This window comes from Conger conger, chromosome 16, assembly GCF_963514075.1.
Source record: "Conger conger chromosome 16, fConCon1.1, whole genome shotgun sequence".
Lineage (NCBI taxonomy): Eukaryota > Metazoa > Chordata > Actinopteri > Anguilliformes > Congridae > Conger > Conger conger.
In genome coordinates, this window is record NC_083775.1 from 24,155,517 (window position 1) to 24,172,535 (window position 17,019).

The following is a 17,019-nucleotide window of genomic DNA, read 5'->3' on the forward strand; positions in this document are numbered from 1 at the left end:
GTAATCACAGAGCCACAGCTGTGACGTCATATCACCCCACTCTGTGCTTAACTCTGCAATTGGTCAATCCCTCTGGTTCTACAAGCGGTGTCATCGCTGTGGGCCAAACAAACTTGAGCGATGGGCCCACCCCCAGACGTATGTGATTGGTAGTCAAGAACATGCCAACAGTGGAAACGCGTAGCAGTTGAAATGCACATGGTCCTTTGCAAATTGAAGTTTGCAGGTGCAGAGTTCTGTTAAAAACTACCCTTAATATACGTAAGAAATACCAGACTAGTAAAGGCATGACTTGTTACGCCATTAAATCGAAGTTTATCCAACTTGCAATGCAGCGGACAATATATGAGACAATTATTGTATTGTAATAAAGCTGTAATGCCGTAGCCTATAGCAAAATAACATGGAATAAACCATCATTCGTTTCTACTAATCTTCTTTGTTAATAGTTTTCGCTTGGTTAGTAACTACTTCTCTGGGAAAATGATAAAGGACTAATCGATTGTTAAATGGTCAGCCCTATTTTCTGATTCAAAACAGTTTCCCGTGGTAAAAATCAAGTGATTAGATAAAGATCAAAGAAAACGGTGGAAAAGGCAGTTCTTGAATAATCTCATTTAACCACACAATTTGTGTGATTAGAAATACATTAACATAACCGCATTCTTCATGCCACTATTTTCCTTCACCAACTGTTTACAAGACTCGATGTCTAATGGGCGGTGATGATTGGTTACACTTGACGTCAGTCAATTTCGGCGCTTGAGCGTTTGCGTGGCTCTCCGGTAAGCATGCTAGTGCACACTCATTTCTGTTTAGACAAGTTTGCTTTGAGCACCAGTATGGAGCCGCAAGGGTACATCGAGTGATCTGACCAATCAATAACAAAGTTTTATTTCACTGAAGAGGGCCGCACTGATTGTTGCGTGCCACGGTATTTGCAGATGTAGCTAGGGACGAAGACATTGTTTTTGCTTGTTATTACAACAAGCGGTTTATGGAAAATTGTATTTGGTATTGTAAACAACAGTAGACCACAGTTACAAGCTCCTCTAAACGAGTCAAAATGAATAGCATATCGTTTGACGATCCGTCGCTGGATAACCTGGACCCCAGTCTATCTCTAAATGATCCGAGCGACATTGACACGGCGCTGCTGAACGACATCGATGGTAAGAATTTGTTGGATGAACATCTTGTCTGATCAAGAGGATTAGCAAACTGGCAGTGCTCTCGTATGAAACCGTTATAGCTGGTTCCCGGAATAAGTCACGCTTGAGTCAACTGTATTACTGTACATGCAACGTAGTTTGCTGTTAAGTTAGCTAAAGTGCTGAAGAATTGTATTCGTGACAGTCAGTATTGCCCAGCTGTTTCATGATGATCTGACTGATTGTATGAATAACTGAACTATAGCTGGTCACTGAAAATAGTCTGACCAAGCACATGGTCGCTTCTGGATTATCAGGTTGTGACAATTGGCGACAAAACGCCTTGTATCGTTAACGTTATCAGTGAAGCAGAACTGGCCTAGTGAACTTGTTAGCTAGTGTGCTAGCTATTAACAACAAACTAACGTGCCCCACCTGAAAGTGAGCTAACGAGTTGGTTTTGTGTGCTGGTATTGCATATGGAATTTGTCAATACATATTTCCCGTTGTGTACATTGAACATCGAGTTACATCCTGTAGTAGACGGTGTTGTAATGTAACATCTTGTTTGAATACAGTAGTTTACAGTAGGTGTGCAGCGAAGTTGCGACGTTTGGGCCCCGCCCCCTGCAAACTTGTGAGAACGACGTCACTCGGGTTACTGTCGGGCATTCCCTCTGTAGAGTTCACCAGCAGACCTGATAAATCGTGGTCTAAAACTGTATCTAGCTTCGCTATTGAACGTCATGAATAAAAAATAATTGTACATAGTAAATAACGTTTTTTTTTTATTGTGTCTACAATAATTAGAAATACTGCTGTAAAAGTTATAGAAATATAGTTAGCATGCTAGCCTGTCAGTTAATGTATCATTAGCCCCCAAGCTACTTATCTCCATTGCTTTCTGTATCTTTCAAAATGTAACCTTATATCAGGTTAGCTAACTTATTTTTTTATTTAAATTGTTGAAATGCTGTATAGTGTTAGCTATAGAAGTCAGTGGATAATAGCTGACCCGAAATAACCCCACATGGAAGACAGTGGCATATAGTAACCCCTGCACGCTCGAGCTTCTGCCGCGGGGGCCGGTCCGCATAGCAAGGCATAACCACGGCTTCTCATTGGCTGCGAGCGATCACCTCATACAAAACATTGCTTTATAAATCCCGACTAATGGCTACCAGTGCCATGTTCACTGTGAGACATGAGGTGTGTGGTGTACGCACTCGTACTTTCCCTATTGACCCCCTGAACTGATTCGATGTTGAAATTGATTTAGTTCTTTTGTATACATAACACGATTCTAAAGATGACATTTCCCCTCATTGTTTTATCCGGCTGTTAATCCTGGACGCTGTTGTTTTAAATATTGGTAGAAATATTGCGGTTTTGAAAGGAGATGCGAATGACCATTTTTGCTTTTCTTATAATTTACACAAGGCTACTGGTCCTTTAATATGGGTTCTACTAACCGGCGTAGGTAACTTTACAAAAAACGTTTATATGATTAAAGACCCACAATTAATGGTTGCACTTTAATTGCTGAATTTTATCCCATATCAGAATGAGGTTACATGCTCCTGTCCTATTAAATGTAAATTAATGCATGTATACTTTGTTATGCATGACAATGACATGTTTTTATTTTTGCTGTTTTTTTGTTTACTTTGGCACCTTTAACATGGTGACATATTTGTGTTATTCAAATTCATACAGCTGGCTGATTGAGTTAAGTAGTAAAGCAAAGACAACTGACAATTTTAAGAAATATTTTTTTCCATGAATTTTTAGGGAGGGAAATGTTTTTTTCTCTGTTTTTGGCAACTGTAGTTTAGTATTATTGTTATTACTATTATTTTTTCCATTTGTTCTTAAATATCCTTTTCTTAAATGTTTGAATGCATGTTTTCAAGGTTTGTCCATGTGAAGTACTTTTATAACCTAAGTGCTATGTAAATAAAGATTCAAAGTGGAGAAGTGTAGAATGTTTCAAATGCATATATGGCCCAGGTCTGTCCCAGAACGAGGGGCACGATCAGGGCTGCGTGCGTGCAAGTTGAAAACCCTTTTTCTGTTTTGCTACAGTTTGCTTTGAGAATTACCTTCACTCAATTAACCAGAAAAAACAGGAAAAAAATAAAAATAATAATAATAAAGAATTCTCGCCTGACTGGGTAGCTTCAAAAAAGACTAGCTTGTAGGTCCTATGTTTTTTTACCAGTGTATAAACAGGAAATTAAACGTGTCCTTTTAATGTAAAGTATGCCATTTCTAATCAGGAGTGCTGGAGTTCTGACAGCGTTTCTGTTCTCAATTGACGTTTACAAGTTCACTTCTGGCAGCCCGACTAAAATGTCTGCAGCTCTGAGTGATTAATGCGTAGATGCCATTTTGCTAATAAAAGCCTATCCAAATGACCAATACTAGATCCTCCTGTAGTGGCCAGACTTCAAGTTAAAATGCACTCATTTTAAATCTCAGCTGTAATAAAATGTTCTTAATATCATAGTAGAGTATTTGTTTTCTTTGACGCTCTGTCTAAATTAAATGATTGTGCATGACTGTCCTGGCTGTTGTCAATTTCTCCTTATATAACTTGGCTGAAGCTCCTCTGGCTCTGCATTCTCCAATCATTGAGATGTGTTTGCTCCAGTTTTGATTGGCATGTCAGGACTATAACCAGAAGCAACACAAGGATAACTACATGAACAAAGGAAATGTACACGGGTTCCAAGCCAGATAATATTGAAACCTAAAACTTAAGACAAGCAAGTCATTCACCCACCCTCCAGGGTACAATCAGCTACACTGTTTGGAGGGCTTTCCTTTTCATGACAAGAATATACAGGTGTTTCAGTGGTCTTTGCTTAAAGGCAGTTATTTCACTGGGACGGTTTATCATTTTTTCTAGCCTTTGATTCATGGTGCATTCAGAATTCCAGACCAGGTCAATGTGTCGAGTATGGTTATGCTGCCAATGAGAGCTCTATACGACAGTCAGTGTGGGGGCACCTATGTTAAAATTCTGTCGTTTCCTTCTTGGGAGATAGTATTTTTTAAATCTGGTTCTCTTGTAGATTAAATCACTGATCTCAGTAGAAGTAATTTTTCAATCCAGAACTGCCCAGAAATGTGAAATCAAATGTGAAAATGTCAAGCCCTCTTATCGCGATGGCCTCACTGGTTCTTCTTTCTGTTCCTCCAGAGCACATATAAATGTGTGCCAGTAGATTTTGGATGGCCCAAACTAGTGCCATGTCATATGCACATTTAATAAGCGTGATTTAGTTTGTTGTAAATGGGGAAGAGTGCTGGGAAAGGCATACATCCTTGTATGAGTGATGAAAATCCTTTCATTACATAGGTGCTCACCGACACTGGCAGGCTGGGTTTGGTTAGTTATAATTCTTTGATCCGACATGCAAATTGCAAAGAGCTGAATGTGATCTGAATCTTATTAAAAGCAGACAAGTAGTCCATGATTTGTGTCCCAGTTGGAAGGCTGCTGTTGAGTAAGACCGTTTAGTGCAAGTCGTTTCTGTCCGCAAGGCACCACTTTTTTCTGCGTCTAGCTACCAAATTGCTGGTTGCCAACAGTTTTATCGCAGAAGACTTGTCATGTTGGAAGGGTCTTCTGTAATAAAAGCAGCTAATAATAGCATTCTACCGTATTATCTCTGTGCTCTTTCACCCAGTGAACCCTCTCATTACACGCTGGATTAAAAATTATATCATGTCAGAGAGAACTTTGAACATGCGACTTTAAATGACAGTCACATGGAAAATTTAAACCACAGCCGTTAATACTGGGATATTACGTGGAGCGGTGTTCTCATTGTTCTCGGCTAGTGCCATATATTACAGTGTCTATAGGCTGGTGCTGCGGGATTTGTCTTACTTTGTTGTAAACTGCAATATTTTGATTGTTTAATGATAGTAATATTTCTGTATATGTTTTGCCTTTTAATCCACATGTAACTTAAATACTATCATCTGGAAAAAGGACTGGTTAAAGAAAATGTGTAGGCTATGAACTGTACTCATTTTCATATGCAGTAAATATTGAAAGATATTGCTCTTTTGAATTCGCACCATTAAGGCAGAGTTCAAACTGCGTCAAGACAGTTTCCTTTCTTCCACAGCTTTGCTGCGGCCGTTTAAACTTGTCTTGTCTTGTCATCACATATAGAGCCCTCCATGGTCAGGCACCTGCTTACCTTCATGATCTCCTCCACCCATATAATCGGTGCCACCTAAATTGTGGAATTCTCTTCCACCGGACTTAAGAGCTGTGGAGTCTGTGGAAATTTTTTAAAAGCAGCTAAAGTCACATCTTTTCAAACAGGCGTTCATCTAGCCGTTTTTGTGACTGTATTTCCCTTTATTTCATGTTGGTTTATTTGTGATTTGTTGGTTTTATTGACTGTTCTTTTATGTATTATTATTGTTACTTATTTATTTATTTATTTCTGATCCTGTGAAGCACTTTGTGACTCTGTCTGTGAAAGGTGCTATATAAATAAAATTTACTTACTTACTTACTTAAACACAGCATTCTTTTTTTTTTTTTGACGCTTGGTTTATTCCCGTCAGGCAGGAGTGTAATGGAACGTGGTCGAAGAGGCTGTGTTACAGCTTGTTTTCTGGTAGTTTCCAGAAGCTTCCGTGGGCATGCGACTCAACCCGTGCACATCATTCAGACCATTACCAAATTTAAGGGCCAGGATGAGGATCACATGGAGGCGATTCTGTCCATCTTTCAACAGGCAGGGTTGGACAGCCAGCAACATAGAAGGGGTTTCTTCTTTAAAAAAAAAAAAAAAAAAAAAAAAAAAAAAAGTTCAATATTTGTGGTTCCATATTGTAGGGAGCAAACACTGTAGGTGTGCTTAGCTGTACTTAACTGAGTCTCATTTTATTCATACATTTTGTTGTTAGGTTGCGGTATCTTTTACTGAAAGATTGCACAAGGACAGTTTTTATACTATTCTCACCCTTATCCCTAGGTCCCTGCTTGAGGTTTACAAAAATGTTTTTAAAAGAAAAAGGTTTGACCTCCCAAGTAAATGTTCTTTACGTTACATTAAAATGTTATTATTAAGAGAGTAAACAAATTGCCAGTGATACTGTTTCACATGGAATTGAACGATTAGGCCTATTTCTGTATGGTTTTTGTTCGAATTGTGAAATTCCATCCATACTTTGTTGTGTCTGCTAGCTGGCCTGTTTTTAATGACTTTTGGAAATTGAATCTTATTTTGTACATTCCAAAGCTATTGTTTTCATTCACTTGCTCTGAGATTAGCACACGTGTACTGTAATACAAGTGCATCATAAGTCTGCCGTGTAGGCATAGCACACTCTCCTGGGCCATAGAATCAGCCAGGAATGCCTTTAATTCTGCTCTTTAAAGAGTTTCACTGTATTCATACTGAAAGTTTCAAGTGACAGTCAAACAAAAAGACCATTTTGCATTTTTGTTGGATTGAGTGGTTCTTAGATCTTTCTTGTGCATAGAAATTCCCTCTTTACATCATAGGTATGAAAATGTGCTTTTGTGCAGGACACATTTACATAAGATACATAATCTATTCCTGCATTGATGTAAATATTAAATAAATAGAAAAGCCATTTGCCCCCTGTTCTAACACTGCTCTCCTGTGTTTCCAGACATGCTGCAGCTCATCAACCACCAGGACATGGAGTTCACCGGTCTGTTCGACCACCCCCAATTTGGAGGGGTGGCCCCACCGACGGACTTCCCGGGGTTTCCCAATGCCAGCTCGTCCCCCTCCCCACCTTCCTCCTCCTCTTCCTCTTCTTCCTCCTCCTCCTCTTCCTCTTCTCCCCTGACACCTGGCAGCATGCCTCACCTGGATGCCCTGCTCGGACCGCCCACCACCCATAGCTCCTCCCCTCCCACCAAGGCGTACCAACCACCCGCCTTCCAGCAGCCACCCCTCCCCACCATGACCACGCCCAAGATGCGGCCCGCCCCCCAGACCCCGCCTCCCCCGGCCCCGGCCAATCCAGAGCCCCGGAAGACCCAACCGCAGCAGACCTCCCCGGTGTTCAGCGCCGCCCCCCAAGCCCTCTTCACCACGCCCCCTCAGACGCAGCAGCCCCTGATCAGCTACACCCCCCAGGGTGCATACACAGGTAGGAGTTCACCACTCACTCCCCTGTTCCCCATTCTGGGGAATGCTCCACTATAAAGCACTGGTCCCAACCTGTTTGTAAAAAGCACTATACACATTTCAAGAATCTGCCATACACAAGCCATGTGTATGGTATGGGAAGGCCTTGGCTGAGAAGATCCAGCAACCATAACACGCCTTTGAAACAGTACCTTACACTGCATTTCCAGGAATTAGATTAGCACACGTGTACTGTTGCACCAATTTAGGAGTAGAAGTTGGCTGGCAATTCAAAAGGCCAGGCCTCTTCTCCCGATTACACGCTGGAACTCAGCTGTCGACATTTGAAAGTTTGGTGCCTTCGGAATGTTAGTGTTGGTATAGCATAGTATAACAGGGTGGGTCACCTGTGTGTACCCATTTAAATTCAGTCTTTGTTTCCCTTATTCTCTGTATTCAAATCCCTCTGTGTTTTTTGAGAGCCTGTTGCAACAGTGCTACAAACAGCATCACACCGGTCTGCCAGCCCATAGGATCTTTACATGAAGATTTGAGTGTCAAAGTGAAATGAATAAAAAAGGGCTAATGTTATTTTACATGGAGGAGTATAATTAACACGTATGCAGGAGAGCAGGTTTTGACATTTCACATACAAATTTAGTGTTCATACGGGTGCTGGGCGGCGTAACAGGCGCAGTAGGTCGGTGGCGAATGTGGTGTTCGTTTGACAGACTGGCTGTCTAGACGGCACGTTGGGTAATCGGCGCTCGGTGATAAGAGCCAGGGAGATGCAGCAGGAGAGTCTGGACTTCAGACCTCCGCATGTGCCAGCTGCTGATGACATCAGCGGCTCCGCCGTCGTAATGTGACCCCGCCGACCCGGGGTGAAGAGGGAGGGAGGAATCGACATCATTTCCTGTTTGAAGTCCTGGGAGGTGCGCTGCTGTCAGCGAATCCCTTCGATTCCGGGGTCTCCATTTTAAGACCGAGTTTCCCAAACTTGGGTTTTGGGGTTTGGGGTTTTGGGGTTTGGTCCTCACCTTTTAAGAATATTTAGTTTGTATTTACGATTTCTTAATTTATACCTTTGAAACATTTGAAATATGACCTGGTTGACATTTCCTGTGTACATCCGTGAAGGCCTGCTTTTAGACGTGCTTTAATTTACTTGCGTTTTAAATAGTCACCGCACCCTGTGTGGATGTTGGCTAACGGTGTCAAATTATGTATATACGTTTCAGATACTGTCGGGTGTCTCCAGTGTTTGTGAAATGCATGATAAATATATTTTCAATGCATTTATCAAGCATATTTCTGAATAGTATTCCCAATATATTTCAAAATTCATTGCAAATTCATGTAAAATGTATGTGCATTCAGAATGTATTTGCATTGCATTTTGAAAAACATTAGAAATATTTGAGAAATACATTGAAAATATATTTATCATACATTTCACATACATTCTAAATGCATCGGAAATACGTATTACAATGTGTTTGAAATGTATTTATTTTCCCTGTGGGGTAGGCTGGTTTTAGTAGGCTAGTATTTGTCGCTGGTTTTAGTAGGCTAGTATTTGTAGGCTGGTTTTAGTATGCTGGTTTTTGACAATGTAGAAATTTCCAGCCGCAACTTTACCATTCTTTCTGTTGCCCAACAGCTGTCAATCAAGGAGGCGCTTCCCAGCCTCTGTCCAGTGTCCCCGCCTCTCCTCAGCACATCCAGCCAACTGCCATCCAGACCCAGGTTCAGAGCCTGCCCACTCAGCCTATACTGGCCACTTCATCAGCTCCACCCACCCAGACCATTGCTCCTCACATTCAGCAAGTTCCAGTGAGTTTGTTTCTTTCACCATGACCACACTTCAAAAGTAGGGATGTTTTTAGGGTTTTATTACACATACTTGGTTTCCTCATTTTAGATTTAGCAGCTGAATTCAGTGCGTTCTAGCTGAATTCATTCCAGAAATATTGTGATACATGAAAAAGCATAAATATTGCAGGGTAAATGTACATTGAAATCGGGTTTCCTGTCGCAAATGGCTGTTTCTCTCTCCATTGCTGCTCTTCCCCTCTTCTACTTTGTTCCTTCCTTTTTCTCATCTGCCTCCATCTCCTCCCCCTTTCTGTTTCCCCCCCTCCCTCCCTCTCTTCTCCTCAGGTGTTGCTTCAGCCGCAGTTCATCAAAGCAGACTCTCTGCTGCTGACCACACTGAAGCCCGAGTGCACCATGGTAACCACCATGGCCTCGCCCTGCATTACCACCCTGGCCACCTCCACCACCCCAGTACAGACCACCTCTCTACAGGTACACACCCAAATACAGACCACCTCTCTACAGGTACACAGCCCAGTACAGACCACCTCCTCACAGGTACACACCCCAGTACAGACCACCTCCTTACAGGTACATATGCCACCCCACTGCCTCTGTATAGACCAAATCTCTACTTGTTCACACTCCCCTGACTCAGCCTGTCCTCCAGAACACCTCTCTATGGGTAATCCCAGTCATCTCAATTGCTCCCAGGACTCAAAACTGTACCTCCGTTTGACTTCTGACCTGGATAGCTGCAGTAAACCGTGCTTGTGCGACGTGGAGAAATGCTCTGTGAACACCCTAGATAACCTGGTCAGGCAGATAGGGCTGGAGGATGGAGCCTGACGCTGATCTCCTGAGGAGGGTCTGACTGTGCTGTGAGCCCTTCATGGGTTAAATGGGTTTTACCTGTTCATGAGACAGCGCTCGAGTGGACATGCATTAGGAATGACCAGGCAGAATAGTATAATCCTTAGCAGGTAGCTGGTTCTCTACTGTGAATAATGGTAGTTGTAGTTTTATTCCAATTTGAAGCCTTAAGTCATTGTGCTGTGTTGCCTTCCTCATTTTCAGTGGTCAGAAAGCCCTGGGGTTTGTAGTTCTTTCTGTATTGTTCAGGCCTGATGCGAGGTGTGCACAAAATGGCTGCGTTTGTAATCAGGGCTGGTCTGTCTAGGCCGCCTCGAACATTTCTCTTCTCGTTAAACGAGTCTTACCCCTGTGCACCCCCCCCCAGGCCCTCATGAGTGGAGGCACCATCCTGACCACGGTGCCCCTCATGGTGGATGCCGAGAAGCTGCCAATCAACCGCATCGCCATCAGCGGCAAGCCAATGGGGCTGCCTCACAAGGGGGAGAAACGCACGGCCCACAACGCCATCGAGAAACGCTACCGCTCCTCCATCAACGACAAGATCCTCGAACTCAAGGACCTGGTGGCCGGCACAGAGGCCAAGGTAAAACCACACAGGGTTATGCTCGTTTACCCCCGCAGGGAACGCTGCTAGCTGGAGCACACAGAGAAAAAACCCCCACTAATAGCAAAGAAAAGATGAAAAAGAAACCAGATCTTCCTCTTTTTGTTGGGACAATCAACTGTCGATTAGCGCTGGTTCCTGGGGAAATGCAGAAGTCAAAAGAGAGACAATTAACATTTGACCAAGAAGGGGCCCCAGAGGAATTTAACAATAACACAAAACCTTGCACACAAAAGAAACCGCAGAACCTGAGTTGCGTATTCAGCCATAAAAGCTTCTTTTTTTAAATTCCCTCTGGAAAATTCTGTTTTTGAAGAGCTGTGGAAAGACCTGTTTGTTACTGGTTGATAAAATAATAAAGACTGATGTAGTTCTTTTCACTTACAATGGCAGACTGCTTTCCAGAGAAGAGCTGGGTGCTGGAACAGATTTATCTCAGCCATCACCACTTTACTGTGCCCTCCTAAAAACCCGCACCAATAATCTATAAAAAGATATTGTATAGAATTGCTCTTATTTTTTGTGATTTTCATGCCCAAAGGTTCAAAACCAAGGTATTGGTTCTAAGAAGAGGCCAAATATAAACAGGATTGTATCACTTTTGTCACCTAGATTGTATGTTGCGTGCTCACGTATGAGGAATAAATGTTTTGTTTTGTTCTTGTCCAGCTCAACAAGTCGGCGGTTCTGAGGAAGGCGATCGACTACATCCGCTTCCTGCAGCAGTCCAACCAGAAGCTGAAGCAGGAGAACATGGCGCTGAAGATGGCGCACCAGGAGACCAGTGAGTCCCTCCCCCCGCCCCGCCTGGCTTCCACAGCGTGTTCCGGATGGTTCCGCCCGCGGGCTGGCTGATGGGGCTCCTGTACAGAGACGGACAGCTGTGCTCTGACCGCTGACCCCTGACCCCTCTCCCTGCAGAGTCTCTGAAGGACCTGGTTGCCATGGAGGTGGACGGAGAGGTGAAGCCGGAGCTCCTCACCCCGCCTCCCTCCGATGCCGGCTCGCCCAATAGGAGCCCCTACTCCCACTGCAGCAGCGACTCGGAGCCCGACAGCCCTATGGGAGAGGAGACCCAGGTACCTGTGTGTAAATACAGTATGCGCACACAACATTATCAGTGCATGAGCTGTGTGTGTCTCATATTTACACTCTTCCCTCTCTCTCTCCCACCACCCCTCTCCCTCCCTCTCTCCCTCTTTCTCTCCCTCCTCCTCTCTCTCAGCCGGCAGTGCAGTCTGAGAGGCTGGCTGTGGCCGGGGCAGGCAAAGCGGGCGGGGCAGGGATGGTGGACCGCTCTCGTTTGGCGCTCTGCGCCTTCACCTTCCTCTTCCTCTCCGTCAACCCGCTGGCGGCCCTGCTGTGCGGCGGGGCGGGAGCCACGGCAACCGCCGGCACCCCGGAGCATTCTGGGACAGGCAGAACCATGCTGGGTCTAGAAGGAGGAGGTAACGGATCACACCCACACCATCACTATGGCAAAGTACACAGAAAATATACTCAAAAACCTTCTTCAGTTCTTAAAAATGTAACCAGTTCTGACAGGGGTACTTTAAAAGTGCTCAAATTCTTTTGTTTATATACATAATATGCATGCATAATATTTGACGATATAATGTTTGAAAATTATGTACACGTGTGTATACATATGTACAGGAATGTTGGTGGCACAATGCAGCAGTAGGAGTGTATTTGTATTTGTCTTGGTACTGTAGTTCCTCAACTTACTACTTGAGACTTGACTTACAGACTTTGCCTATCTACCTTGTGGACTAGTCTTATGTTCATGGCTTTACAACCAATCCCATGTGAATCGTACCCCATCCGTCCTGTTCTGTAGATTGTTCCAATGACGTCTGTATGCACTTTTTTGTGCATTGCTTTAGATAAAAGCACTGGTAAATAAAATGTACTGTAATGTGACGTGATAAGATTCTGTCACTCCCCTGCAGACGGTTCTGGCTGGCTGGACTGGATGCTGCCCACTCTGCTCGTGTGGTTGCTGAACGGGGTTCTGGTGGCCGGGGTTCTGATCCGGCTGCTGGTGTACGGAGAGCCCGTGACCCGGCCTCACTCTGGCTCCTCCGTCCTGTTCTGGAGGCACCGCAAGCAGGCCGATCTGGACCTGGCCCGGGTGAGCCCCCAGCACTGTGTAAACACGCTAACAGTACAAACCCAGGGAACGGACACTGCTAAAAAAAACTACAACACTGGTTTAATATTCTCATTTACACTTGTCCTCTGCTACCTCCTAGTGGTGATGTGGGTCAACTTAACATTTTGGTAATTTGATACTTTTCACTTTTTTGTCTAATTATATTGCAGTAATCTTGCAGACACTCTCATGCTGACTGGTTTACAGTGTTAAAGGACATAAGTACTTTTCCTCTGATTTATATTGATAGTGCTGTAATAGCCAACAACATTCACAAACCAGTGAGTATACTAAAGCACAAATGAACTATGACAAGCAAGCGAATCCCACCGAAATTCAAATCCATAATCATACACTCTCTGTTTCTCACTCTTTGTCCCCATCTCCCTCTCTTTCCCTCTCTTTCACTATATCCCTCTCCTATCCCCCCTCCTGTCCTCCTTCTCTCTTTCCCTCTCTGTATGTTCCTCTCTTCTCTCTCCTCCTGTCCTCCCTCTCTCTTTCCCTCTCTGTATGTTCCTCTCTTCTCTCTCCTCCTGTCCTCCCTCTCTCTTTCCCTCTCTGTATGTTCCTCTCTTCTCTCTCCTCCTGTCCTCCCTCTCTCTTTCCCTCTCTGTATATCTTTCTCCTATCTGTCCTGTCCTCCCTCTCTCTTTCACTCTCTCTGTATGTTCCTCTCATATCTCTCCTCCTGTCCTCCCTCTCTCTTTCACTCTCTCTGTATGCCCCTCTCCTATCCCTCCTCCTGTCCTCCCCCTCTCTTTCCCTCTCTCTGTATGTTCCTCTCCTATCTCTCCTCCTGTCCTCCCCCTCTCTCTCCCCCTGCAGGGAGACTTTGCTCAGGCGTCTCAGAACCTGTGGACGTGTCTGAAGGCCCTGGGCCGGCCCCTCCCCACCTCTCAGCTGGACCAGGCGTGCGCGGCGCTGTGGGCGGGCTTCCGGCTCTGCCTGCAGCGGCTGTGGGTGGGCCGCTGGCTGGCAGGCAGGGCCGGGGGTCTGAGGGCCGACCGCCCCCTACAGGAGGACGCGCGCAAGAGCAGCCGCGATGCTGCCCTGGTCTACCACCGCCTGCACCAGCTCCACATGACCGGTAGGAGGCAGCGGTGTCATCTGCTCCGCTAGAACGTAACATGGCATAGCATAACATAGCATAGCGTATCATAACATAGCATAATGTAGCATAACATAGCATAACATAGCATAGCGTATCATAAGGCAGCATAACATAATGATAAGAACAAGCCATTCAGCCTTATAATGCTCACCATTTTCCTGCCACTAAAGTGTCCCTTAGTGCTCACCAAACTAGAATACTGCGAGGGGCTTCACTCTGTTCCAGGAGAAGTGAATCAGTGTTTGGGTTCTCATGCCAATGTCTGCTGTTAATGACCCCCGAGCATGTGTTTTAAGTCATGGGTCAAGTGCAGATTTGATTGGGGGGAAAAATAACAGATGTTAAGTTTAACCTCAATTTGAGTTTATCTTTTGTCAATGATCTTTTTATCATCTGGGAAAGGGGTTTATGTTTTACCCACTGATCATTCGTACAGCTGGGTCTTCGCTGGAGCGCTGCAGTTTTAGCATTTCTCTCAAGGCTACCGCACCAGTTTCCCGCGGCTTTCTCTTTGTCGGTTGGAAATCACCGTCTAATTGTGGGTCATTAAGTGTTTAAAATGTCATACGTGCCCGACTACTCATAATTATTGTAAAGCAATTATGAAATGCCATAATTGCATTATTGAAAACAATAACTGAATTACCACTAACAGTTATAAAATGAAAGGTGGAAATTCCTCAGCCTGTTATTTTGTTAGTTAGGCGGACAGCTGGAAGCGAAATGCACTGGGAGAAATACAGCGCTTTCACATTTGCGTGCGAGGAGTTATTGGTGTTAGATGATTATGTGCCTGACTATTAATGATGTATCATTTTTAAAAGTTACAAAATCTCTCGCTTTCTCTTCTCATCCAACCTTTCTTCCTCTCCCCTCCTCTCTCTCCCCGCTCCCCTCCTTCTCTCTCTCCCCCCTCCCCTCCTTCTCTCTCTCTCCCCCCCTTTCTTCCTCTCCCCTCCTCTCTCTCCCTGCTCCCCTCCTTCTCTCTCTCTCCCCCCTTTCTTCCTCTCCCCTCCTCTCTCTCTCCCCTCCTCTCTCTCTCCCCTCCCCTCCCCTCCCCTCCCCTCCCTCTCCCCTCCTCTCTCTCTCCCCTCCTCTCTCTCTCCCCTCCTCTCTCTCTCCCCTCCCCTCCCCTCCCTCTCCCCTCCCTCTCCCCTCCTCTCTCCCCTCCTCTCTCCCCCCTCTCCCCTCCCCTCCTCCCTCCCTCTGTGCAGGTAAGCTGTGTGGGACTCACCTGTCGGCGGTGCACATGGCTCTGAGTGCGGTGAATCTGGCTGAGTGTGCTGCAGACAGCCTGCCCGTCGCCACGCTGGCCGAGATCTACGTCTCTGCTGCCCTCCGCGTGAAGACCAGCCTGCCCCGGGCCCTGCACTTCATCGCTGTGAGTGTGTGTGTGTGTGTGTGTGTGAGTGTGTGTGAGTGTGAGTGAGTGAGTGAGTGAGTGAGTGTGTGTGAGGGAGATGGGCTAGCAGAGTTTCGGCAAATAAGCCCAATGATTTTGTCATATCTACATTACTATAGTTCATAGAGGGATTTACATTCACGTTTTAGTCATTTGGCAGATGCTTTTAATCCGAAGCGATTTACAAGCGCATAGGTTCTTCCAACCATCAAATCCATAACTAGTAAAATACACATATAGGCTTAAATAAAGGGACGGGCCTTTCTCTTATCTTTTACATGTATTATGTTCATCCCAAAATTGAAAGGTAACAGACTGATTATAATCTTGATCATTTATTTGCGAAAAAAGCTATATTTCGAAATTGATCAAATTTTCACCAAGGTTAGGTTTTAATGTCATCAATGCCTTCAGAAAATGTGGTGTTTTTCAGTGGTTGCTGAGATATTTCTAATCTGAAATGGTATCACATCGCATACAATGTTATTGAGCATGGTCAGTGCTAACATTTTCAACAACATTGTAAGGAATTAATGATGTGATAAGATGGGTAATATCTCGGCAACAACACAGAAACCCAAGGCCAAATTTTCTGGAGGTGTAGATGACATTATAACCTAACTATGGTGAAAATGTTATCCACTTAAAAAATTTTCACATCAACTTTCAAGATTAAAACCATACCTCTTATTAATTCTTCAATTTTGGAGTGAACAAATATCTATGTAAAAGATGGAAGCTGAAAAGAAATGTAAAATGTCCTAAGAACTTTATTACGTATTGTAATGTAGATATGGTAAGTCAAAGTCTAAAACTTTCTTGTAAAAGGTTCTTGTAAGACCAAAAAAGCATGCCAAATCTCACAGTGTTGTGTATAATGTGTAAAGTGTGTGTAAGGGTTGTGTAGTGTGTGTGAAGTGTGTGTAAGGGTTGTGTATAGTGTGTGAAAGGGTTCTGTAAAGTGTGTAAGGTGTGTGTAAGGGTTGTGTAAAATGTGTGTATGGAGTGTGTGTAAGGGTTGTGTAAAGTATGTGTATGGAGTGTGTATAGTATGTGTAAGGGTTGTGTATAGTGTGTGTAAGGGTTGTGTAAAGTGTATGTATGGAGTGTGTATAGTATGTGTAAGGGTTGTGTATAGTGTGTGTAAGGGTTGTGTAAAGTGTGTGTATGGAGTGTGTATAGTATGTGTAAGGGTTGTGTATAGTGTGTAAAGTGTGTGTATCTCTCCAGCGTGTGTTCCTGGGCAGTGCTCGGCAGGCCTGTCTCTCCTCCAGCGGCAGTGTCCCTCCCGCCATGCAGTGGCTCTGCCACCCCCTGGGCCATCGCTTCTTCGTGGACGGGGACTGGGCCGTCCGCAGCACCCCCAAAGAGAGCATCTACAGCCAGGCTGGCAACACAGGTCAGCCCCCCAGGATAACTGCAGCCACAGCAATACGGCAGCAAATTACTATATTGAACACTAGTGACAATCTCAATTTGGGCTTTGGGAGCACTAAACATTCACAATTTACACCATTGAAATGTATATTGTAGCCTACTGATACAGTACATTTACACTAGCCTTTGATTATACATTTTACTTGTGCCATTCAATTTGTCTATTTTCTGGAGGATGGCGACCGAAAAGCACAAAACTCTAGACCTATGCCCAAATCTGCCTCCCACCTCCAAATCCATAACCCTAAATTGAGAATAGCAATTGAACGTTGTTGGCGTAGTAACCTTGGATAGCATGGCCTAGATAAAAGATCCCCAGGACTGG

General features: G+C 44.4%; 1 protein-coding gene across 1 annotated transcript in view; it reads left to right on the forward strand.

Annotated features, from left to right (window-relative positions):
* The first annotated feature begins 791 nt into the window (after positions 1 to 791).
* srebf1 (sterol regulatory element binding transcription factor 1) overlaps positions 792 to 17,019 on the forward strand; it is a 22,506-nt gene continuing 6,278 nt past the window's right edge. The window contains exons 1-12 of the mRNA XM_061223759.1: positions 792 to 1,172; positions 6,822 to 7,310; positions 8,952 to 9,124; positions 9,452 to 9,598; positions 10,347 to 10,565; positions 11,256 to 11,370; positions 11,508 to 11,665; positions 11,812 to 12,034; positions 12,539 to 12,720; positions 13,570 to 13,831; positions 15,070 to 15,236; positions 16,488 to 16,656. Of these exons, the coding sequence (XP_061079743.1) occupies positions 1,067 to 1,172; positions 6,822 to 7,310; positions 8,952 to 9,124; positions 9,452 to 9,598; positions 10,347 to 10,565; positions 11,256 to 11,370; positions 11,508 to 11,665; positions 11,812 to 12,034; positions 12,539 to 12,720; positions 13,570 to 13,831; positions 15,070 to 15,236; positions 16,488 to 16,656 (2,410 nt within the window). The 5' untranslated portion in view covers positions 792 to 1,066. The remainder of the gene's footprint in view (positions 1,173 to 6,821; positions 7,311 to 8,951; positions 9,125 to 9,451; positions 9,599 to 10,346; positions 10,566 to 11,255; positions 11,371 to 11,507; positions 11,666 to 11,811; positions 12,035 to 12,538; positions 12,721 to 13,569; positions 13,832 to 15,069; positions 15,237 to 16,487; positions 16,657 to 17,019) is intronic.